Genomic DNA, 26,100 nt, shown 5'->3' with positions numbered 1-26,100 from the left:
ATTTTTGGGACGGAATTGTGCTTAATTAAAGTCGTAAGAAATTCATAATATGTTATGTTTGTGTTGATCTTTTAAACCTAGTTTATACGCGGCATGATACCTTGACCAATGTGTTTGTACGTGTCAGCGGACATTTTTTAAGTTTAATTTTGACATGTTACGAAAATTAATAAAAAAACAAAGCGATAGTCCACTATGTTAACGTCATGCCAAATTTTGAAATTGATATTTACGAACGACCCATGGCTTACCTTGCATTGTCCTTCGTTTCGTGTTGGGCTCAGTGAGCTTGTAGCAAATTAGGACATTTTTGTGTCTTCATGTCGACTCATGCTCAATTGTAGTCACAAATGCATTGCCTTATCATAGTCAAAGTGTTTTTATTTTAACTTTTTTGTGAGACGATTACCTTTTAGATCTAGTATAGAGAGTAGAAAACATAAAAATTGGTTAGACATTTTACAAACCAAATCAAATTGTATTACATGACTAAACGAAACCAAATTGTATAAGTGTATAAAATGATTTAGTTCTTTATGTTACGAGACTTAATCTTAATCCGAAAGAAGAAGAAGAAGAAGAAAAAAAAAACAATAAGAGGTTCCGCCTAAAACCCTTGTCGTCCTCCAAAAGCATGGACCAAAATTCGGGCCTTTAATCAATTCTCCAAATAAACCCTAGCTAAACCCCCATTTTTATTTTATCCACCATTTCTTATTATCCGCCCTCATTTCTCCATAAACCCTAAACTTTGTTAAAATTTGTTAATTTTCTTTCTTCTGGGGTTTCCTTGATTCTGCACAGTCGTTGTTGATTACTGAAATTGAAATCTTTTGTATTCAAACATTTGTTCTTCTCTGCATTTTTTTAAAAATTTTATTTGTGTACTATCATTGCTTAATTAGCACTGTATAATCTGATTATTTTTCTATATTTCTCCCCTTCTTAATTACCCTTTTCCCAATTGGACCCATTTTTGAAAAGTTCAGATTTTTGTAGTTTAAAGTTTCTAGAATTATATAAGCTTAAAATGTAAAGGAATTGATTTATGTAGAAAATGCCGAGGCCGTTGGGAGTAAAAGCTGGTAAGAAAAGGAAGAAGAGAGAGGAAAAATATGATAAAGAGGAGGATGAGCAAGTAGAAATGGTACAAGAGGATGTACCAGCTGCTACCACTATTGAGGAAACAACTGAAGATGATAAGGTAGCGGAAGATTTGGCCGATGATATCCCCGGCATTCCGATTACTATTACGAAGCAGAAGAGCCAGCCTGGGGCGGTTTTCGTGCTCGAAAGGGCTTCCCTTGAGGTTGGCAAAGTAGGGAAGGTATGTCAATCAACAATCTTTAAGCTCTATTGTTTTCCATTATGTTTATTTGTTTGTGTTGTATGTTGCTTGGATTGGATTGGATTGGATATGTTGCAAAGATTAATTAGAGGGTTGGCCTAGATAACTGTGTTGATGGTGTTTGGGAGGGGTATTAATAGATGAACGGGAATTTTGCTGCTGTTGTTAACTGAATTCTGTTGTCATATTCTTATGTAATTGCAAACCTACCAAATTTTGAATTCTGAGGACCATGCCAATTTTTTGATGAAGCACAAAAAGAATCCTGCAGATTACAGGCTAGACATTGTTCATCAGGTTTATAATACAACTTTTATGTTACGATACACTTCATTCTATTTATTATTTTTGTGCTTCTGTTGACATTTTCAGAAGGTTTCAAAGATGTATGCTATTATTGTCTTGTGTATTTGGCCGTTTTTCTGAAGTAGTTGTGATTAAGAACGATATTTCAGGCTCTTCTGATGATTTTGGATAGCCCCTTGAATAAGGTTGGGAGGATTCGATCTGTGTATGTTAAAACTGAGAAAGGTGTACTTTTTGAGGTTAAACCTCGCGTTCGTATTCCAAGAACATATAAGCGTTTTGCTGGCATTATGTGTGAGTTATAATTATTTTGTCATGCATCTTCTTTCTATCAACTTCTATGTGTCACTCTAATCACGTGATTTGCTACTGAAGGCATGACGTGTGGTTACTCCTTAACGCCCTCTCTCATTTATCATTGCAGTGCAACTGTTACAGAAGCTGAGCATATCTGCTGCTGGCAAACGAGATAAACTTTTTCGTGTGGATAAAAATCCTGTAACTCAGTATCTACCTCTTAATTCTCGTAAGATAGGTGAGCTTTACTCTGAACTAGTAATCCTGTCTAATAAATTTCAGAGTTCAGATCACTTTTATCTCTCTATTCCCCCCTCCATAGTCAGTGACATTTGGTTGTTCATATTTCAGGCTTTTCATTTAGCTCAGAAAAATTGGTTGACATTCAAAAATATGTGGATGTTGTTAAAGATGATTCCAATTTTGTGTTTGTGGTATGTATCAGAAGGGACTGTCATTTATATGGGTCAAAACTTAGGTGTCTTCTAATCCTTTGCTCCTTCAGGTAGGTGCTATGGCTCATGGAAAGGTTGATGATGAGTACTTGAAGACTACATATCAAGTAAGTTTTTCCTGAAGTTACTTATGTTGTCCGATTACTTGAGAAGCTATCTACCAGTGTTTAAATACTATGAATAATAGAGTTAATTGCAAATTTGCAACACGGAAACTGTTCTAAAGTTAGCATAATTTTATTTTTTTTCCTTAGTTTATTGCTTTTACTTGTAAGCAGATGAGGTTCCAAGTTCTATATTAATGATATTGGTTTGTAGGTTTGCCCCCCATTCCCCTCTGCCTCCTTTACCAACCCCTTTCTCACCTTTACCCTCAATCTCCAATGGTGCCTGGTGCTCACTCATCCTTTCTGAACCTATATTTAAATTCCACTTAATCCTTTCTTTTGCATTTCTACCTTCACTTGCTTATGATTACCTCCTTATCGATGCTCAACATCTATTAACTATTACTAAAACAAAACATGCTGATGTCATCAATTCCTAAAATGTCTTATGTGTCAAGCTCTCATTAAAAAATTTCCCTCCAAATTTACATATGATGTCATCTTTTTTAATTTTTTTTTTGCCTTTTCATTTTATTTGCTAGAAACTAGAACCAAGTTGGTATGAAACTAAAAATCCGAATCTGACTTTGACATCAATATTGTTGTGCTTCCACTGTAAATGTATAAGCTCATTAGATAATGCAATATTTTATACGAAGTATATTTTTTCTAACCATCATTTTAGTTTATTTTAGTATGTTTTCAATAACATAGTAAATATTATGATGTAGCATTAAATTATAATCATTAAAAAAATAAAAAGGATGATGTACATGTTTTTTTTTTAAAAATATTTATAGAGTAACAAACTTTATTTTTACAAAATAAAAAGCGTGCTAAGTCATGTTAAAAAGTTATCAACAACAAAAGATATAAAAGAAATATGAAAAAATTGCTTATCACCACCGTGCAACGCGCGGGTACTAATCTAGTTCTAAACTATTATTGAAAACCTTCTCTCTTATATATTATGTATGCTATACAATTCTACTTAGAATTAGTTCTTAAATCCTCAATAAGGTTTATTATAAGTTGGACTTTGGGAGTTATTGAGGCATCCATGAACTGTCATAAAAGTTAGTGGAGACATCGTTAAACTCATAGTAGTGAAGGGTTGTTGTATATTACTTCATTTTCCTTCTAATACACTCAAAATTTTATGTGCAAATGAGTAGGTTTTGGTGTCAAGTTGTCTTTCATGAATTAGACTTGCCAACCTCAATGATTAATAATTTGTGAAAGCCTAATGGATCAGCGTGGGAATGTCTTGGGTATAGTTAATAATACTTCGTATATAAATAGTACACTATTATTTTTACTAATTTTATGGTCTTTATATGATTTCCATTGTATATATGATATGATTCAAACTTATCCAAGTAATTTAAGGTTCTAGTTGTTGAAACTATTTTTTATTTAAGAAAACATAAATTAGAGCCCTCTCTCTGCATGCAAGATTGTTAGGTGCAGTGAGTCCTATCTCTACTTGTGACTAAATTAAATGTATAATAATATATAAATACTCCCATTTTTCGACTAAGCAAAATGGGCATGCTCTATTAGTTGTTTGCTTGTTTGATAATGTAGGAGCTAGTTTTATTGCACTCTTATATCATCAATTTGAAATAATTGTCAATTTTCTGCATAAAATTTGCAGTCTCAGTTTATCCGATGAGTGTCGCATGGTGTATTGCAAGAATTTGTGAAGGATTGCAACATAAATGGAGTTTCTTGTGAATTCCTTGCTGAGTTAGTCTTTTAGCGAATAGCTACTGAAAGTCTGAAATATAGTGAACCTTCTATTAATGAAATGAACATGCCTTAATTTTAAGCAGATACTCAATGATATCTCCATAACTGAATTCCTAATGTCACATTAGGCTATTCGCCATATTTTTGTTTCAACATGGTGCTTCCAATGTTAGTCGCATTCTGCTAGAAACCGAGTATGATGAGGTTCCGGAGAATTGTGGTTAAATTTTAAAAACCAACTCTGCCACTGCCCCTCTTCAATCTATAAAAAAATTATTATATTCTGTGATATCTTCATATCTTGTACAAGTATTTCTTTTAACCTTTTTCTTAGAGGATACTCGTATTAGACTAGCTCCTAGAGCGTATAACACATTATTATGGCCCAAATGTGGCCTTCAATTATACAATATGACGTATTATCAATGTCAATGATACACGACTCAAACAAATCACACCCCCCCCAACCCCCCCCCCCCCCCCAAAAAAAAAAAAAAAAAAAGGAGAGAGAGAGAAGGCTACAAAGAATGATGGGTGGAAAAAATGTATGGCAGATTAGCAGCTGAGGTACCTCGTGACAAAAGCTGCCTACTTAACTATGATAAGCTCGCAAATAATGTTGCCAAATGAAGAATTTAGGTGCTTCAACGTGACAAGAGTAAACATATATCAGCAACTTGTCAAAATATATATATCTCAACACATGTCATTGTCAAAATATGAGAATAAAAAGAGGAGGGAATTTGAATTTTAAACCAAATGTTTGGATATTAGTGGCTTTTTAATTTTTCATTCTAGCAATTTCATCTATATACTTCCTCCGTTCTTTTTTTATCGCATCACTTACTAGTTTAGGAAGTTTACTTTTTATTGCATCATTTCCTTATTTAGCAAATTTTTACCTACAAAATTACTTTTTTACCCCTCTTACAATAACATCATAACCCCACCTACTATTCTTCCTCTTACCAAATTAAACCCCTATATACACCACCCAATTTTTTTTCCCGATAAATTACGTTAAATACATACTTCATTAATCAGTCCACTTTTCGTTTTTTTTTGCACAAATCTAAGTCTGAAACCCTAGTTCTAGTGTGTTCTTGAGCTTTCTCACTTTCCTCATTCTCTCTCCTCCCTTCCTGCTTGAACAGCTATTGTTTCCTCCTTCATCCAACTCTATTCCTCTTTCTCTCTCCTCTTGAAAGGGTGTGTGTCCTGCTCCTCTCTGCCTCGTTTTGTTTCCTCTCTTCCTCCTCGTATAATGGATCTATCTCCCCTGTACGAAGCCCTCTTTGCGAGTGATGATGAAATTGAGCAGGGTTTCATTGTTGCTCTTGTTGAAGCTTTTGAAGAATGGGCTTCCTAGCCTAAATCGTTCTACATGTCAGGCAAAGGTGGCGACATTTTCAGCCAACGAACCTTTGCTGCGATTGGTAAAGTTCTTAGATTTGTTGAAGAAGAGGAAGGGTTGGTCAAATCCAACCCTGTTGTGGTTGCCGGAAAAAGTGGGTCTGGTTGTTCTTCGCAAGAACTGACTAATTATGAGGGTTTGGTGACTGATGTGAGTTCAGATCCTACGAAAGAAGTCGGACCTATTTGTGATATGGGTGGAAGATCTGGGTTGAGTCGTGCTAACAAACCCAAATCACAGTCCCAAACCCGACCCAGACCTAACAATTATCCTAAGATGATTCCTAGGGTTTCTCGAAGACGGTATGTGATTGGTGCTAAGATCACACCAATTTACGATGATGATGAGAAATGAGTCCCCCCCACTTGGTGAATCTGATGCTGCGCCTGAGAGTAAGCGTATGCGATTTGGTGAAGCTTCTAATTGATCTGACATTAAGCGAATGGAATTTGCAATGAGAGTAACAATTTTTGATCTAGCCCTTTTTGTTTAATTTTTTTTTTTTTTTTTGTTATATACTGGGTTGATTGGTGAAGTGTTGTTTGTGTGATTGCCAATGGATGCCAGCAACAAAAGTTGCTGGCCAGGGTGGTAGATTAATCTGAAGTTGCTGTTATGATTGGATTATGTTGATGTAAATTTTATGATTTGATTATGCCGATCTTGCTATTATTCATTGGATTATGGTGAAGTAAATTTTATGATTTGGGAAATGTAAAGTATTTCCACTGTTCAGTGTTTGTGAGTGGAAATAAGTCAGAAATTGAGTCCCCTTTTTGGGTAATACACGGAAACATTTCACCTAAGCTGACAGCAATTGTATAAGGTGGTGGGTCTTTTTTTTTTGTTATAATACAAGGACACTTTTGTAATTTTACCACTCCCAAATTTTGCCGTCAAACCTCCTATGATGCGATAAATAAAAAACGGAGGAAGTATATATGAAGAATTTTTACATAGTCAATCACGATTGATAAAATATATATGAGTCGTTGCATTATTGAGATTTGAGAAGTTGAGAAAATACATCTTTAGCATATTCATGATTCACAAGAGCTAGGTAGAGAGAACTCAAAAGTCAAACCGGAAAAGAAAAGGGAGAGAGAGAGTACCAAGAAAAAGGAAGAAATTAATATGGCAGAACCCATTGTTTCTGCTGTTATGGTGAAACTTTTACAGTTACTAAGTGAATCGGCTGTGGAAGAGATTGCCCCTTACTTTGGTGGAAGAGGTCAAATGAAAAAGCGAAACAGAATTATGAGGATGATCCAAGCTCGGCTCCTTGATGCAGAGAGACTACGTGAAGGGACTTAAGCATGTTGTTCACAGATTGCAGGACTTGTTCGAAGAGGTAACTATGGCTGATAAAGAAAATGATCAAAGGCCAGGAGGTAGGCTAACAAAACCATTTCGATTCCTGTTTTCATAAGCGAATTGCCCAAGAGGCTAAGGCTATTATGAACGAGTTAGATGATGTAGCAGCATGTATGCTTAGCCTCAACCTTAGGGTCCATGCCATAGAGAACCAACCTGCTGCTAATCTTACTAAAACAAGAGAGACACAGTCTTTTGTTTTAAAAGCAGAGGTGATTGGTCGATATGATGATAAAATGGCAATTATAGAAAGGATCATGAACTCTGATGATGTTGAAGGCAATGTCTCTGTCATCCCAATAGTTGGTATCGGTGGGTTAGGAAAAACAACTCTTGCCCAGCTTGTGTTTAATGATGAAAATGTTCAAAAACATTTCGAGCTAAATAGCTGGGCCTGCATATCTGAAATCTCTTGTTTGGAAGAATTAGTAAGTAAAATTCTTAAATCCATTGTTGAAGAAGATTATCGTCATTTGAGCTTGCAACAGCTTCAATCTCGTCTTAGGGAAGCTATTAATGGGAAGAAATACTTGTTTGTATTAGACGATATATGGGATGAAGACAGAGAAAGATGGCTTCCTTTGAAAAGTTTTCTGTGTGGCTGTAAACGAGGAAGCACAATAATTATAACCACCAGGTCCAGGGTAGTGGCAGAAAACATGGGCACAGTTCAACCCTATGAATTGGGTGGCTTGCCCGAGGGCCAATCCTGGAAATTGTTTAGAAACCTAGCATTTAAAGAGGGACAAGAGGAAAGGGATCCACATTTGACAATCATAGGCAAAGAGATAGTCAAGAAGTGTGCCAATGTTCCTCTCACAATAAGGACTATTGCGGGTCTTCTTTATTCTCAGGATACTGTGCAAGAATGGGAGTCTTTTAGGGACGCAGAACTTAGAACGATGGAACAACAGGAAAATAGTGTCACGTCTACTTTGAAGCTGAGCTACATTCACCTAACACCACAATTACAACAGTGCTTTGCTTATTGTAAATTGTTTCCAAAGGATTATGAAATAAACAAGCAGAACCTGATATACTGCTGAATGGCACAAGGGTTCATTGAGCCGATGGATGGAAGTCTTCAAAATCCCGAGGATATAGGTCATGGATACTTCATGGAACTACTAAGAAGGTGTTTTTTTCCAAGATGCTAAAAGAAATGTGTATGGTGATATAATCTGGTGTAAAATGCATGATTTGATGCACGACTTAGCTACTAACGTCTAACATGGCAGGCGATGAATATCTTTTGGCTCATAGGTCTATACATCACATCAAGGATGACATTCGTCATGTAAGTATAATTGCTGATGCATCATGGGCTCCGTCAGGGCTGCTTGCTGCTAGGCAGTTAAGATCTCTTCTTTTCTTGCCAAGTGATGCATATTGGTTAAGTATACTAAAAACAAATAGACTCTTTTCAAGTTTTAGGTACCTACTTCAACTAGTTCCACATTGAAGAAGTTGGACATTGAATCAATCCAGGGCCTAGAATCATTTATAATCAACCTTTCTTCACTAGACTCATTGACAATAAAAGGTTGTCACCAGTTGATCAAGCTGAGCACCGAGTCTCCAAATTCTCTTTGAAAACTTGTAATCAGTGAATGTGGAACATTGAGGGACATATCTGGTGCGCTGCAGCATCTCTCTGTCCTTGAGGAATTGAATCTTTGGCGTTGTGAAGAGTTGGATTTGTGGGATGGCGAAGAAGAAGATGATGGGGGAAGGAAATCAAGAAACACTAGCAATACTACAAGACAAGCAGTCGTTCCTTGAGTTTATACACTCTTTCGAAATTGGAGTCCCTTCCACAGGACCTTGGCTGCCTCACAACACTGCAGGAACTATATATTGATGGACTAACTCAGTTGAGAGGCCTGCCTGAGTGCATTGGCTACCTCGCTCAGCTTCGTCAGTTTTCAGTTCGGCATTGCCATAAATTGATGGCACTCCCAGAATCTTTTCAAAACCTCACGGCATTACAAGAGCTTAATATTCGGGATTGTCCTGATCTTGACAGGAGGTTAGAGCGGAAAGATGGTGATGACTGGCCCCCTATTCCATCAACTGGTATGTAATATCTTCTCCTTTGCTTATACTACTCAATGAAAAAAAAAAAAAAAAATCATTCCAATGTTGATCCTGTGATTACCTAGATATTTCATTTCACACACAATGTTGATCATTGCATTATACCTCGTTCAGAAATGAAGGCTAATAAATGTACAACATTTCCTAATTTGCAGTTTCCATATCTCGGTATTAACGTCAGCATTTCTAGGATAAATTGTTGGCTACCTGCACCATATCACAGTTTAAGTGGCTCCATCCCTTGTAATGCTTTCATTGTGTGGTGAATGATGATGACTGCGAGAGTTGACAGACCAATTCCATAGCTTTTTAAAACTCAGGAGTCAGGAGGGCTTTAGTCTGGATATCTGGTTGTGTTCGTTCTACTGCATCTCAAGATGTTTCCTTCATGCTCAGCTTAATAAGGAGTCAATATTCCAATTTCCAGATTTGGTTTATTCAAGTAATACTTCAAACTCAGTTTTGATTATAGCTTATATCACATTATTATGACCCAAATGTGGCCCTTCAATTATACAGTATGAAGAATTATCTATGTCAATAGTACTTGACCTTGACAAATCATCCCTTCCTCTCTTAACCATTTTCTTTTCCCACTGAATAAATAAAAATTAAACAGAAGAGAAGGCTACAACGAATGGTACTGGAGTGAGTGAAGAGAATTTATATGCCTGTTCTTCCTTACATGTATAGCCACCGGGTTTTTGTATCACAAGCTTGCATTGGAAGTAGAGCTGAAAGTTATCCCAACAATCAACCACGATATAGAGTTGCATATCTGCACCATTTCGAATTCCTTGTCACTTTGAAAATTCCAGTTACTGATAACTTGACTGCATGGACCATCTGTGACAAGTTTTTTTTTCAGGACAAATGTATACTTCTGTGTGATTATGCTTGTCCTTATAATTCTTTGTTCAAGATAGGATCCACATAATACTGTGGACCAGAAAGTAAGTGCAAGTGCTGCAAAAAGAGATGTCCAAAGATATATCACTGAACACTCTTCTTGTCCCACATCAAATAACTGTGCCATGGTACCTGCAATCCCCATCCAAAAACTTGGTTAATCAAAATATAAAGAGGAAATTTTAGTTGAACTCTGAACCAGTCGTCCACAGTATGAAGCAAGATTGTAAGTCTTAAGTATTGATGACTGACCGATGCTCATGGCCTGAGGCAATGTGAATTGAAGCATCAGCACAAAGCTATATAAAGGGTCTGGTGGAAGGAAGCCGAAACAATCAGCAGCTTTTACCACTCCAGTTCCAATCACTGGAAGCAGCAAGTATTTGACAAATAAGATTCCCATGATCACAGTTGGCTTTACTTTTGATGAGCGTAATCCTGTTCAAGCCAAGTAATTAGTCATAGACCGTAATCCTGTTAAAATCTACTCGGTAGTATTTATTCAAATCACTAGTTTACCTTGAATTAGGTTTCCGCCTAGTACAACTGTACAAGGGTGGTACAAGGTATTGTTCCATCCCTGCAAGAAAGTTCATAAGGTATATCATAGTTTAGTTCTTTCTGAAGTATTTACCTTGAATTAGTTTTTGATGAATAAAACTTATTTTTACTGAAAGTAAAATGTTATGAACTGAACAAAACAGAGCCTTCACCAAGAGAGGTCCAAGACTTACCCAAGCAATTTGAGACAATCTTGAATCACTCGAAGTGGAGCGCCATCTCCTATAACAAGCTCCCTAAAACAAGTAATGGCTCCAAAGGTGAGTCCAATAACCTGTAACAAAATTATAAAACTGCATAAGCTAGTTGAAGACTACACAAAAAGCCACCTTGCCTGACTGCAGGGTTTTCTGGACATGGGATGCAGAATTGAGTGCGGCAAATCTGTTATACGGAGTAATATTTATATCCTAGCTAGTGTTGCAATGGTAGGCATGCATCAGTTGCCTGCTGTTTGGAACTGGCCTTGATCACTGAATTAAGACAAGCACCCATCCTAGGACTTTTGTCACCTAAATATAGCTTAATGGTGAAAGTTCGAAGTATACAGGATCCAAAAGAAGGTACCCCCAAATCATTCAGTAGAGCCATCTCTATCAGTTTAACTCCCTTTACCAATGATGCAAATACTACAATGTATTTGAACTTGAACCTACACAGTCTGTAAAAGTTACTGTTTATAGCTAATTGAGAGAAAGAGAGACTCACTGAACCGATAGTAGGAGGTGCCATTATTTCCTTTAAAATCTGATGTAGAAATTCTACGATCTTCTGCAAATGGAGCTCACTTTCCTTTTTAGGAGATGCCTACAAAATTTATGAAGGCCAAATTAAGTGACAGTACTATTCTTATTTTTCTGTAGACATACTATACAAGAAATCAAGTATACAGAAGAAAATAACTTACATGATGGTTTTGTGCATCATACCCTTCATTCTTCCCATTGAGAAGATGAGTTTTTACATCAGCTTCTATGTCCTTGTTTGGATCCCATGCAGCCTCCTCTTTTGCGGCTATTATTGCCTTAAACTTAATGGATGAACTCTTTACCAAGTGGAATGTGTATGTCCATATGAAAAACCCCCCTAGCTGCAATAACAACAGCACTAGGTGATTAAGTGCGAAAGCATGCTTAAGCGGTTAAGCCTATGATGCAAGCAAATTTGTCAAAATTCTTATTTAAAGATGCTCAATATATGTGCTACTGAAAACCAGTGGAGGGGTTATTTTGGCATACCGGCATGGAGAAAGAGGCGTAAGAAAGGCCAACTGAAGAACAAGCAGCATGGTCATCTCCAAATGGACTGCCATCCTCATGGCAGATTGCAGGGAGTACGACCAGAACAAGGGTTCCCAAGTTTGCTGGGTTATCAAAGACCAGAAAAGAATTATCAGAAATTTGACAATTATTGCTGAATTACCAAGCCTTAAAAGAACCTCTACTGAATTGAGTTTACCTGCTGAGCGAGAAGCAATAACTAAGCCTTCAAGGTGTAACCCAGGTTTCAGAATTTTTACTGCAATCCATCCAAGGATTCCTCCAACTAAAAACGTTAGGCCTACATTAACGGGCATAAACCACCTGCAGTTTGAGATATACCATAAACTTAGATGTAATTATAAGCAACAAATGTACAGTTAGTGCGAGTTTGCTGGTTTTTAGATGATTAACAATTAGCCAAAATGATAAGCTATTCGCGTATAGCCATTACAGATTGATTGACCTGGATGTGAAAGAGCAGTAGAGTAGCAAAGCGAAAAAAAACAACTAAAGAAGAGCAGACAGTCAAGTAAGAATCAAAATTAAAGATAGCTAACCATGAAATGATGTCTTGCAACGTTACAGTCTTGGCAAGACTTGCAAACATGAGCGCTGGAGTGAAAACCACGTAAACTATCTGCATTTCAACATTTGTTTTGTTGATTCGTTTCTTGTACGTTATATTCGTCCAAAATTAAGCTATAAAGTACACTAAAATGAATCTATATATGTATGTAATTTATCCTATATCACCTTCTATTTCCTCCCGATAGGACAATATAATTACTGGAAAGAAATAAATATGTATGAGTACATAAAATATAGTCACGGGACTTGCCTTATTCAAGGACCTCCTAGCATCTGCATTCAAAATATTACAATATCCAGTTGCCAAAAAGGCTCCTAATCCACTGATTATTAGCACTTGCAAAATAGGCATTGGTGACACTTCAAAGAGTGACAAGAAACCCATCTTCTTCTAGCTTCTTCCCTTGTATTTCCTTCTATTTTTTTCTCAAGTTCTCAAAAACTTCCAACTTTCTCTATGTTTGTAGAATGAATGAATTGAAGTTTGCAAGAAGTTCAGTAATCCAATTCGATCAATACTTGAATAAAATGGGTAAATGAAGTGTCACAAAACAAAGAAATGCATATACAAACTGACATCTAGAGTCTCTCTAAAGTTTAACCGATATTCATAAATTTAGCCATGAGCAAAATCATTTGTTTTTTTGTTGATCATTAGAAAACTGCAAAAACCAACAAAATAAAACGAGTTTTGGTAAGACCATAGGAATAATAACACGTACTAGTATGCTACCTCTGTGTCTTTTTGTTTTTGCGACAAAGAAATATTTTATACTTCTATCTCACAAATAATAAGAAACGGAGATAGTATAAATATACGTTAAATACGCTTCGAGGAAAAATAAAATAATGAGGCAATTTGAATCGCATCTTTGTCCCAGAGCCAATAATTCGATCTACCATAGGAGAACACATGTTTTAGACAAAAAAAATATAGTGATCCAATTGGCTACATATCACATATTCAGACAAATTGTACATGTGTACTATTGATCTATTATGTGTTAGTATACATTTCTTTTGACTGAAATAAGAAGATCTAATAAAAGGATGATCACATAATACTCCACCAGTCCACTACTTCAAAGTACTTGTTTTTTGTGTTTATTTCATGCTATTATTAAGTCTTATTATGGAATGGAGGGAGTACTTGAACATGCATTTGGAGTACTTGAACATGCATTTGGAGTACTCCATTCTATCCAATCCGTTCCTCAATAGTACACATATACGATTTGTCTGAATATCATTAAAACTATATATCCAATCCGATTTAGTTAGATTTGTCTTGATGCGTTGTTTGAAAATAGTATTTGATTGTTTTTTTTAATTGTAACGTAAACAATTAGGTGAGTATATTGTTGTTCAATTGATTATGGTAGAGTTAATAATATTTGTAAAAAAATTAAATTATCTCAAGAATGCATACATAGTTTTAATGATCGGGTGTGTGGAGAGAATATTTTCATAACCAATTCCTAGTATATAACATAAATATATATGACCCAAATGTGGCCTTCAATTTTACAATATGAAGTATTATCTATGTCAATGATACATAACTTCAATAAATCAACCCTTCCCCTCTAAAAGAGAAGGCTACAAAGAATGATACAGGTGTGATTACAGAGAATCACATATGGACTTGACAAAATTGTTCTTCATTACATATATAGCCACCGCGTTTTTGTATCAAAAGCTTGCACTTACACTAGAGCCGAAAGTACAGGGCTATCCTGATATTAAACCGCGATGTAGAGTAATATCATAATATGCAACATTTCGAATTCCTTGTCACTTCGAAAATTCCAGTTGCTGATAACTTGACTGCATGGACCATCTGTGACAAAAAAAAAAAATTTCAGGACAAATGTATAATCTGACTAATTGATAAATCATAATATTATGCTTACTTGCCCTTATAATTCTTTGTTTAGGATAGAATCCACATAAATACTGTGGACCAGAGAGTAAGTGCAAGTGCTGCAAAAAGATATGTCCAAAGAAATATAACTGAGCACTCTTCTTGTCCCACATCATATAATTGTGCCATGGTACCTGCAACAACCAACCAAAACAGACAGAGAAATTTAGTTGAACTCTGAACTAGACTTACTATGAAGCAAGATGTTAAAGCTTAGGAATTAGTTGATGACTAACCAATGCTCATGGCCGGAGGCAATGTGAACTGAAGCATCAACACGAAGCGATATAAAGGGTCTGGTGGGAGGAAGCCAAAAGTATCAGCAGCTTTTACTACTCCAATTCCAATCACAGGAAGCAGCAAGTATTTGACAAATAAGATCCCAATTATCACAGTTGGCTTTACTTTTGATGATCTTAATCCTGTTTAAACCAAGTAATTAGTCAGAGATTGTAATCCTGTTTAAATGGACTGTTAACTCAAATCATCTGATATTAATTTACCTTGTATTAGGTTTCCACCTAGTATAAGGGTGATCGAAGGTATTGTTCCATCCCTGCAAGAATATTTATAAGGTATGTTATAGTTTAGTAGATGTTATTTTGTATATAGGCTTTGTTCTCTTCAATGTAAATTTCTTTTGTAAAATTGAACTCATTTTTTCTGAACTGCACTTGTTTTTGATGAACAAAACTTATTTTTGCTGTAACTGAATTTAATAAGCTGAAAAAAATAGAGTTGAAAATTTCACCAAGACATACCCAAGCAATTTGAGGGAATCTTGTATCACTCGAAGTGGAGCTCCATCCCCTATGACAAGGCCCCTCAACCAAGTAGTAGCTCCAAAAATGAGTCCAATAATCTAGATCAAAAGCATAAAACTACATAAGCTAGTCGAAGGACTACATGAAAAGCCACGTACTTTGCCTAACTCCAGGCCTGTCTGGACTTTGGATGTACCATTATAAATATTTTACTCCTTACTTGTTATTGCAATGGTAATTGATAGGCCTATCTGGACTTTGGATGTACAAACCAATCCTAGGACTATTGTCAGCTAAATATTGAAAGTTCATAGCATATAGGATCGAAAAGAAGGTAGTCTTAAACATTAAGTAGTAGCATTTCAAGCAGATTAAGCTCGCTTTACCAATAATGCAAGGTGCTACATACATTTCTATTTCACCATACAAAGTCTGTAAAAGTTTATGTTTATAGATAGAAAGAGAGACTCACTGCACCAACGCTAGGAGGTGCCATTAGTTCCTCTAATATTAGGTGTAGAAACTCGATTATCTTCCTCCAAAGGGGCTCGCTTTCCTTCTTAGGTGATACCTGAGATATTTATACAGGTCAGATAAGTTACAATACTATTATTATATTCTGTAAACATACTATACAGAAGAAAAGAATGAACTTACAGGATGGCTTTCTGCATCATACCCTTCACTCTCTCCGTTGAGAAGACGGGCTTTTACATCAGCTTCCAAGTCGTCGTTTGGATCCCTTGCCGCCTCCTCTTCCGCGGCTCTTAGTGCCTTAAACTTAATGGATGAACTCTTTACCAAGTGAAAAGTGTATGTCCATATGTAAAACCCCCCTAGCTGCAATAACAACAGTATGCTAGGTGTTTCAGTGCGAAAGCATGCTTAAGCCTATGATGCAAGCAAATTTGTCAAAATTCTTATCTAAAGATGCTCATCAATATGTGTTACTAAAAAACCAGTGAAGGAGCTATTTTGGCATACCGCCATTGAGAAAGAGGCGTAAGAAAGGCCAATTGAAGAACAAGCAGCATGGTCGTCGCCAAATGGACTGCCATCCTCATTGCAGATTGCAGGAAGTACGATCAGAACAAGGTTTCCCAAGTTTGCTGGGGTATCAAAGATGAGAAAATAATTTTAGATCGAAACTCTGATAATTATTGCTAATCTAACAAGTCAGATAAAAAAAACTTAGAAACTGAATTTACTCATTTAGTTACCTGCTGAGCAAGAAGCAATGACTAAACCTTCAAGGTGTAACCCAGGTTTCAGAATCTTGACTGTAATCCATCCAAGGATTCCTCCGATTAAAAACGTTAGCCCTACATTAACGGGCATAAACCACCTGCAGTTTGAGACATACCATATATATTTAGATGTAATTATAAACAACAAATGTACAGATAGTGCGAGTTTATTTGCTGGTTGTTAGATGTTTAATAGTTAGCCAAATGATAAGCTATTCGCGTATAGCCATTACTCATCAACATGGATTTGAAATAACAGTACATCAGTGGCAAAACGAGGAGAAAAAAACGAAGAGCGGAAAGTCTTAAGAGATCTAGTAAGAAAAGAAATTGAAGATAGAGAGCTAACCATGAAATGATGTCTTGCAACGTTACAGTCTTGGCAAGATTTGCAAACATGAGTGCTGGAGTAAAAACCACGTACACTATCTGCATTTCAACATTTGCTTTATTATTATTTCATTGTTCCTCAAAATTAAGCTATAAAGTGCACTGAAATAATGTATCTATATATGTATGTAACGTATCCTATACCCGCCTTCTAAATTCCTTTAATTTGATAGGATGTCAATTTAGTTACCGGAAAGAATTCCGATCCATGTATGAAAAACAAATAAATATGTACGAGTACATAAAACATGTCGCGGCACTTACCTTATTCAAGGACCTCCTAGCATCTGCATTCAAAAGATTACAGTATCCGGTTGCCAAAAATGCTCCTAGTCCACTGATTATCAGCACTTGCAAAATGGGCATTGATGCCACTTCAAAGAGTGACAAGAAACCCATCTTTAATTCTTCTTCTTCCTTTCTAAGTTCTCCTCAAAAGCTTCCAACTTTCTCTATGTTTGTCTAATGAAGCAACAAAATTTCTGCAAAATTTCAATGATGATTAAATTCAATACTTTAAAATTTTAGCTAAATACTTTCTTAAATATGAAGGGTTTTTTTTTTTTTTTTTTGGGTGGGGGGGGGGGGGGGTCACAAAACCAAAGAAATGAAAATAAATGATTGAGCTTACAAATTGGTGCAAAAGTGCAAGAAATTTCCTTTCTAATCCATATTCATAAATTTAGCTATCTTCTACATATTTCTTCCTATTTCTTTTGTTTTTTTTTTTAGTTGTTGGTTCATTACTTGTTGGTTCATGAGAAATTGCAAAAACAACAAATAAAAACGAGTTTTGGTAGGACTATAGGAGTAATACCATACCGTGGTTTTTTTTTTATATATGTAAAGTAAATTAAGATACAATTAGGAGACCCAAAGATGAGGAAAACATACTCGTTATAATGAGGCAATTGGAATCAATTCATATCCTAAAGCCAAATTTGGTCTATAAATAATCATAAGAGAGCATATCTTATATTATACTTCCTCCGTTTTTCTTAATTGACACGTATTCTTTTTGAATTTTTTTTTTCAGTTAACCTGTTTCTATTTTGGGTAATATTAAATGTCACTTTTGCCCTCATCTCTATACTCTCCTCATCTCTCTTCCTTAACCCCCTCTTTCTTCTTCCAATTTTTTCTCTTTCCTCCCCATAGCCATCACCATCATTCCATTTTCTTACTCCGTTACCTCTGTTGATCAATTTGTCCCCCCTTCTCTCATCCCGTCGTTGGTGACCTTGTGAGCTTGATGCCTTGACGGGGTTTTCCAATTTTACCACTTGAAGGCGGCAGCACGAGTGGATCCTGCCTTCCAATCTTACCATCACCCGGCGGCGTTCGATCTGGTCATGGCGGAGAGGATCGCCCGACTTTCTGACACGAAGAGTAGGAGGAGAGAGAAAGTGAGCATCGTCCGCGAGAAACACCTCACTCAGGGGTAAGGTTGTGTCGTCGGAGTAGATAACAGTGAGGGAGGTGCGGCGGCTAAGGAGGTGCGGCTAACGGTGGGGAAGGTGTAGGCTTAGATTCAGACGACAGCTTGGGGTGGTGTGGGCCTTGGTCACTGTTTCTATTACCTGGCCAAAGAGAAGGGTAGGTGGTATAAGGTTGGGTAAGGGTATATGGGTCTTTTGCTTTCTCTTTCACTCCTCCTATGTGCGTCAAAATAAACCGTGTCAACTAATTAGAAACGGAGGAAGTAGGGGTGGGAATTCGGTTTGGCAGTTCGGTTTGACTTCGGTTTGAAACGGTTTCGGTTTGAAACGGTTCGGGTTGAAACAGTTTCATTTAAACGGCGGGTCGGTTCAGTTCGGTTCTGATTAGTCACAGGTCGATTCGGTTTCGGTTTATTTTTGTACGGTTTAAATTCGGTTCAGGTCATAAACGATTCGGTTTATAAACAGTTCGGGTCATAATCAGATCGGTTAGACACAAGTCAGTTCAGGGGCGGGTTTACTCGGGTCAATGCTGGTTCGGTTTTTAAACGATTCGGTTCATAATCGGATCGGTTTGAAACAGGTCGGTTCAGGGGCGGTTTTACCGGGTCAACGTCGGTTCAGGTTCATATCGGTTCGGGTCATGAACGAATTATTTTGAAACGGGTCGGTTCAGGGGCGGGTTTACCCTAGTTAATGCTAGTTCGATTCATATCGGTTCGGTTTATACTCGGTTTGGTGCTAAAATCATTCGGGTTAGTTTGGTAATCGGTTAAATTGGATCGGGTTGAAAAGGTTCATTTCTTTAGCGAACTAGATAAAGTCGGTTTGATTCGGGTTGAAATTGAGTTCTAAAAAGTGGTTTTGACCAGTTAGCGCGTTTTGTTTTATATCAAGTTGGGACTAGTATTTCCATTTCATTAGCAGGTCAGTATAGGTTGGTGAAAAAAAAAAATGGATCGAGTAGAAATTGGGTTTAAAGAGTTTTTGACCGATTAGCTGGTTTCGTTTTATATCAAGTTGGTATTTCGTCACTTTATTTTCAGACATCGGATTATATACAATTACACAAATCTTCATTTATTCAATTATTTTATATCATGTTAATATGTTATGTTTCAAGTTTGGTTATACTCTTGTTGTTGTTTATTAGATATTATCATATTAGTCTATTATAAATTTATAATATATTATTGTTATCAAATATTATCAGGTTATCAGCTTCTTGTTGGATTGTTTTAGATATCGTGTCATGACCATATTTTTATGAGTTGCTACTTTGAATATGATAAATCGATTCAGATATCAGATTATATAGAATTACAGAAATTCTCATATTCTATATCATGTTAATGTGTTATGTTTCAAGTTTGGTTATAGTCTTGTTGTTGTTTATTAAATATTAGTCTATTACAAATTTATAAGGTATTAATGTATTATTGTTTCATTATTGATTATTATCAGGTTATCAACTTCTTGTTTTAAAGATCGCGTCATGACCATGATTTGATGAGTTGGTACTTTGAATACGATAAATCGATAATTGATATTGTAATAAACTAATAATTTAATGTTACAGAACTATATTTGGATATTTAATTAAAATCACAATTATTCAATTTCCCATTAGTCTAATAAAGTAATAATTGACAATTGTTTGTAACTATTCCATAATTTTGGTGTTAAAGTTATATTGCTGAATTACTTTGTTCTCTTACCCTCTCTGATCACCTTTTAAGATTACGTGCCTACAAGGCTGCAACATATATATGTTGCAACTTGCAAGTTAAAGAAAACGGATGGAGAAGTAGAAATATTCAATTAGATCGATCATCAACTGTTTTAAGTTTTAATAATCAGATACATTTATTTATTATCTATTCATACCAATGATAGTATGATACCAATCGTACCATACATTATTATTTATTACATATAATAACTAATATACATTAAATATGTCGTATTGAATCAATTTGAATTTCCAAACATTTCTGTTTCTTACAATTGATAAGTTACATAAAGTTAATCATTTTTTAAGAGTACAATAGTGTTTTTATTAGTACGTAGCTATGAATAAAAAAAAACATACTATCCTAATCCATCATTCCACGATCCGTGTCACCGTCTTAAATTAAATATCAGCCATTGATTTGCATGTCATCTAACGGCCTATCATCGCACACATTCCAATTCATGATCTGTGTGTTTTCTTTTCCACTAATCAAATCACTCTTACCATTGTCTCTTTAGTACTCTTTGATTTCTCTTTCGTTTTCTCTCTCCTCTTCTGTAATATTATCAATTTTTTGAGCCATGGCTGCTAATATGCTCACTGCTCTCCCGTTTTCTCTCTCATCTCCTCTTCCATCTTCCTTTCTTCTTTTCCCTTCTTCCATCTATGTTCTCCTTCTTCCATCTCGTTTTCCGTCACCGTCCACCGGCACCACGCACGACGGTTTTTATGGTCAAATTCGACCACGAAACTCTAGATCTAGTTGTTGCATGATCGAATTTGGCCTTTTAAAACCAAATTCGAGGCCAAATTCGGGATTAATATAATAATATATAAGGTATTTTCGTTCTTCCTTTTTTTTCAGGTTGTGGGCGACGGAGGGGGCCAAGTTAGGGTGGGTTCGGCGGCGGTTAGAGTGGGTTCGGGTGGGAGGGGAGGGAGGATTTTTCAAGGGAGGGAGGGAGTTTTATGGTGGGTGAGTAGTTAGAGTGAGTTGGGGGGGGGGGGTTTCGAGGATGTTGGGTTTCGTGGGGATGGGTGGGGTGGGGTTACAGTGGGTTTGGGTTTTTTTTTTTCCGATTTTTTTCGTATGGGGTGGGGTGGGGTGTGTTACGGTGACGGTGGTGGGTGAGGTTGGGGTTGGGCCTGGTTTTTTTTTTTTTTTTTTTTTGTACAGTGACAATGGTGGGTGGGGTGGGTGGGGTGCGTTACGGTGATGGTGGTAGGTGGGGTGGGGTATGGGTCTGGGTTTTATTATTTACGGTGACGGTGGTGGATGGGGTGGGTGGGGGTTTGGGTCTGGGTTTTTTTGTATTTACGGTGGGTGGTGGGGTGGGGTGGGGTGGGGTGGGTTATGATAATTATGGTGGGTGGGGGTGGTGTTAGGGTGTGTCTGGGTTGATGGTGGTGGGGTGGGGGTGGGTTACGGTAACGGTGGTGGGGTGGAGGTGGGTTACGGTAACGGTGGTGGGTGGGGGTAGTGTTAGGGTGGGTCTGGGGTGACGGTGGTGGGATGTGGTGGTGATAGGGTGAGTCTGGGGTGACGGCGGGGGTGGTGTTAGGGTGGGTTACGGTGGTGGGTAGGTGGAGGGTGTTGGATTGGGTGGGTGGCCAGATTTTTTATAATTTTTTTATTCAATTTATAACTCCTAATTTAGTAATGCAAGAATATAATTTTAATTTTATAATAGCAAAAAAATTTATAAATTTAAATTAATAATTATACGTACAAAAAATTGTACTGTTAAACTACATTAAACATCAAATGTATTCGTGGAATTCTAACAAATTGTTAAAGGCTGTAAATAGTCCAATTTGAATGGAACGGGTTGTAAACGGTTTGTTTTAAACAGTTTGTAATCGGATCGGTTTAAACGGGTTGCGGTTTGAAAATAGTTCGGTTTAAACGGCTTAACAGGTTACAACGGTTTGGTGTAAACGGTTAGCGGGTTGTAAATGGTTCGATTTAAACGGTTTTTTTCCTACTATTCAAACGGTTTCGGTTTATAATCGGTTCGGTTTAAACAGTTAGCGGGTTAACATTAATCGGTTCAAACGGTTTCGGTTTATAAACGGTTTGGTTTGTTATCGGTTTACGGTTCGTAACGGGTTAACATTAATCGGTTTGGTTCGGTTTCGGTTTGACATTATACGGTTCAGTTCGGTTTTCGGTTTAAAACTAGCGGTTTATAAACAGTTCGATCCGTGATGGTTCGGTTCGATAACGGACGGTTTTACGGTTCGGTTTGAAAAGTCCCACCCCTAGGAGGAAGTAGATAAATAGTAAAAATACATGATCCAGTACTGGATATACATCACCTATTCAAACAAATTCCCAATGTAGACTTGTACTATTGATTTATCATACCTTTATATAAGTATTTCTTTGGTTGAAAAAGATTAGGAAATATAATCTCAACTGCGTTTTTTTTTTTAATAGGCCCAATTGGTTAACAACCTGTTATACCAGATTACCTGAACACGTATCAAACCGTAATTGATCTAAAAATTACTAAAAAAAAAATGAAAAATTAAAATTAAAAAAAAAAAAAAAAATTGCCCCTTCCCTTCCCCGCCGAAAAAATCCCTATGCCACCTCGAACCACCCCTCCCTTCCCCAACCCCCGAAACAATAATATCTATTTATTGATATACACCTTTGATAATTACAGAGTAGTATAACGATAATGAGAGGAATCGGAGTAATCAATAACCAAATCCCGTCGGTTTAACAAGTTTGATGACGACTAACCACCAATTATAGACAGGAATAATAACACTTAGCCCCAATATTAATTACGTTCATTCACATTGTTAAGCTAGTTCGTCCAGTGTAATTACAGCTCATCATTAGTATATTAAACGAGTTTCATATTTTTTTAGTAGTTGGCCAACCAATAAATAAATAAAGTTGGATCCAATATTTAATATTGGTCAATAATCAAGAGAAGAACAAGATCTATCTACGTGACTACGTCTACAATATTGGCGGCCTTGATCTGATTGCACTACTCCAATAATTTAATCCTATCCAATGAATTGGCTTACGTTTTCTTTAGCGTATCCTTGAAATAAATGCCATATTCTTTAGTAGCGACTGATGATATATATACCTGCCCACGTCCATATTCCTCTACAGTTTTTCCAGAACTTAGCTTGTTGGACCAAGGATGTGGACTTAACCTATTCAAGTATTCCACTTGAAAGTGAGAAGTGGATGAGATTTGAATCCGTGATTTTTGTGTCACGGCTTTGATATCATGTTAAAGAACTATCTCAAATTCTCAACCAAAAGCTTAAGTTTCTTATAGGCCAGAAATATATTTTATACTCTATCAATAACATTAGTTTTTTTTTTTTTTTTTTTAAACAATAATACTTTGTAAATAACTATGGTTTTTCTTTAAATGACCTTTTTGCCCCTACATTTCACATGGTGAATTGGTGACCATTTCCCACTTGTCTTAATTTATGATTTTTTTTTTCTTACAATACCCTCAATATGACCCCTACTTTTTTTCTTCTAAATAATTATTGCACTAAAAAAAGTGCAACTAAATAGAAAGGAAGGTAATGTATACCCAAAAGACTTTTATTTTGAAAAAAGTTGGTTAACAACTTGGCACAACTTGGCGAATAGAGCTATCAGCCTATCATTGCAAAACTACATATCCTTAACTCAAAATTTTACAAATTCAACATACTTCGCATATATTTTTTGAGTCTTACAAAAGGGGAAAAAAAAAACATATACTTCATATATTGTGAGGCTAATCGAGCAATATCATTTGATTATCGATAGCAAAAATATTGACCAGTGTAATAATTCTACTACGTACATGTTTCTATTTTTTCTACCGATGCATTCAAGGAAAAGGAATAACCTTAATTTCATGTATGATGAGATTTCATTTTTCTTATCTTCAAACAAAATACTGATTTTTTTTTTTTTTTGAATAATGAATTCTTATTTATTTATTTTGGTAGGAGCCTAGGAGGGAGAGAGTAGATAGGGAGTACAGCGTTGTTGGAGGAAGTATTGTTTTTAAGGATAAAGACAACGCTACGTTGTCAAAAGTTGTAATTCATTCATATCCAAAAAAAAAAAAGTTTTATTCCACGGAAGCACACTAAAAAAATAGCATGATAAGCATGTTTATATAGAACAACATGATTGCAAGTTTTCTCCATGGATTTTTGTTGTTGTTGTTAGAACGAAAAAAGATGCGTAGGCAAATTCTTATGGTTTCATAATCACTTAATTAATTAGTGTGCCTAATTCTCACTCACATTAATAACTATTATTTTGTATTAATTAGTGTGACTTATATATTGTACTCTCTCTGTCTGAATATATTATTTCAATCCAAACATCTCAATTTAAGAATTAAACTTTGATAATTAATTACTCCGTACAAATAATAAGAAAATTTGGCATTCTCTAATACGGAATATCAAATTTTTAGAATCACGTAATTATACACTCCATACTTCGTACTACTCATATATACAACTTTGTACTACTTATATGTACAAATTTAAATTTATTGGCCGAAGTCGCTAAAAAAACAGAATGTCAACACAGTATTAATTAAAAGTAACTCCGCATCAAATTAAAATGGAAAATGTCTTATATAAATTAGCTATGCTAAGTTCTATATGATTTAGATAATTTTATTGGCTCAATTAAGATGTTAAAAAAAATAAAAAATAAAAAAAAGTTACCAAGTTAAAATCTCACAATTGTTTTCTCAAAAAAAAAAAAAAAAAAAAAATATATATATATATATATATATATATAATTTCATCTATTGCGTTATGAATAAAAACCAGTAACAGCTAACAATTGGCAGAATCAAATCATTTAGCATTATTTAGTTTGCTGGTTTTATATCTCATCATACAAAACCGCAAGAAAACAGGAAAACGTAACACATAAAAAAATGATGCATAAAAACATAAACGCCTGAATAATTAGCAAGCAAAAACTGATAATCAAGCAGAAATAATTTGATTAAGAAGGAAAAAACGAACCTGTATTCACGAATCTGCACAAAAAAAGAATTGAAGTTGGCCTTCAAAATTTCATGCCATTCCTATTTTATTGGGGTTGGAATTTATATGTTAGGAAGAAGAAGAAGATAAATAATAATCTTATATATATAGTCGTATAATATATGAAATTTGTATATATATTATAAATTAAAATTATTTCTTTGGAGGTGGAGAAAACAAATTATTGAGAGAGAAAACTAAAGACCGTGGAAATAAAATGCAAAGCCACGTATATATTCCAAAAAACTGGGGTTCATCATTATTAATACTCGGTATTACCTTTTACGAGTCTTTTGTACAAGTACTACTAGTATTATTTTGTAGTTCTCTAGTTGTCGCTAGTTGGAGTTCAAATCCAACCAAACTTAAGTGTGGTCGAGACTAACTCGGTCGGCTAGGGATTACTTGGTCAATGGTTACTCGATCGGTCAGAGGTTACTCGATCGGTTAGAGATTACCTGATCAGAGATTACTCGTGTTAAAGGATAATCACTTTTTCTTGTTAATAGCTGTAGTTATCTCTTCCCTTTATTCTTAGCTTCTGTTTTATCTTCTAAGTTTATCTTTTATTATTAGTCAAATGTACTTTAGATTGTTACAGTTTCTAGCCTTGTACATAGTTGTACCGTAGCTTATCTCTTCTATAAATAGGATTGTAATCTCTACTTTGGAACTCAATGAAAACAGATTCAAAATCTTATAACTCGTGTGTCAGCCGGCCACACAGAAAATAAGTTATTTGTTTTTAAATAATTTCTTACATAAATCTCACCTACAACATTGTTTTTCTTGCATATGCCCAAGTTTTATACTCGTACTACTGAATGAGTCATGCATACTTTGTATACATCCTCTTTGGTTTAGATTGATAACATAGATGTAACTATCATCCGGATATAATGAGAATATGAGATTGTATAGGATCGTAGTTATCTTTATCCTCGTAATGTAACCTTCTCTAGTAAAACATGTAATCTTTATCCTCGTAATGTAACCTTCTCTAGTAAAACATGGTATAAAGTATGTACTGTATTAAATTGGATAGATATGATTAAATAAAATTGATTTTACTCATC

At 35.7% G+C, this 26,100-nt stretch overlaps 3 protein-coding genes and 1 pseudogene across 6 annotated transcripts; 2 read left to right on the top strand and 2 right to left on the bottom strand.

Moving 5' to 3' along the window:
* Positions 1-1,057: 1,057 nt before the first annotated feature.
* On the top strand, positions 1,058-4,188 carry LOC110703171 (ribosomal RNA small subunit methyltransferase nep-1-like). Its single transcript, XM_021880912.1, has 7 exons — positions 1,058-1,329; positions 1,555-1,645; positions 1,804-1,948; positions 2,079-2,189; positions 2,303-2,385; positions 2,457-2,513; positions 4,171-4,188. Exons 1-7 carry the CDS (start codon positions 1,058-1,060, stop codon positions 4,186-4,188), a joined length of 777 nt encoding a protein of 258 aa, XP_021736604.1.
* An 868-nt stretch (positions 4,189-5,056) lies between these two features.
* On the top strand, positions 5,057-9,871 carry LOC110703460 (putative disease resistance protein RGA3). 3 transcript variants are annotated; one of them, XM_021881276.1, is made up of 3 exons: positions 5,057-9,129; positions 9,306-9,592; positions 9,770-9,871. In XM_021881276.1, exon 1 carries the CDS (start codon positions 7,137-7,139, stop codon positions 8,097-8,099), a length of 963 nt encoding a protein of 320 aa, XP_021736968.1. In that variant the 5' UTR covers positions 5,057-7,136; the 3' UTR covers positions 8,100-9,129; positions 9,306-9,592; positions 9,770-9,871. The 3 variants fall into 3 exon arrangements, with proteins under 3 accessions (XP_021736968.1, XP_021736967.1, XP_021736966.1); XM_021881275.1 differs by having other exon boundaries at positions 5,057-8,350; positions 8,482-9,129; positions 9,306-9,852; XM_021881274.1 differs by having other exon boundaries at positions 9,306-9,852.
* On the bottom strand, positions 9,841-12,855 carry LOC110703459 (annotated as a pseudogene).
* Positions 12,856-13,932: 1,077 nt separating this feature from the next.
* Positions 13,933-25,261, bottom strand: LOC110703458 (protein PIN-LIKES 7-like). Of its 2 annotated transcripts, none has more exons than XM_021881273.1 (12): positions 25,004-25,261; positions 17,060-17,277; positions 16,755-16,834; positions 16,379-16,503; positions 16,143-16,267; positions 15,816-15,998; positions 15,631-15,729; positions 15,156-15,256; positions 14,898-14,950; positions 14,631-14,816; positions 14,388-14,528; positions 13,933-14,310 (listed from the first exon to the last, which is right to left on the bottom strand). In XM_021881273.1, the coding sequence occupies exons 2-11, from the start codon at positions 17,192-17,194 to the stop codon at positions 14,404-14,406; spliced, it is 1,212 nt and encodes a 403-aa protein (XP_021736965.1). In that variant the 5' UTR covers positions 17,195-17,277; positions 25,004-25,261; the 3' UTR covers positions 13,933-14,310; positions 14,388-14,403. The 2 variants fall into 2 exon arrangements, with proteins under 2 accessions (XP_021736965.1, XP_021736964.1); XM_021881272.1 differs by having other exon boundaries at positions 14,384-14,528; positions 25,004-25,260.
* Positions 25,262-26,100: the final 839 nt, after the last annotated feature.

This window comes from Chenopodium quinoa, unplaced genomic scaffold, assembly GCF_001683475.1.
Source record: "Chenopodium quinoa cultivar QQ74 unplaced genomic scaffold, ASM168347v1, whole genome shotgun sequence".
NCBI lineage: Eukaryota > Viridiplantae > Streptophyta > Magnoliopsida > Caryophyllales > Amaranthaceae > Chenopodium > Chenopodium quinoa.
Note: the sequence above shows the minus strand (reverse complement) of the source record. Positions and strands in the feature narration are given on the sequence as shown.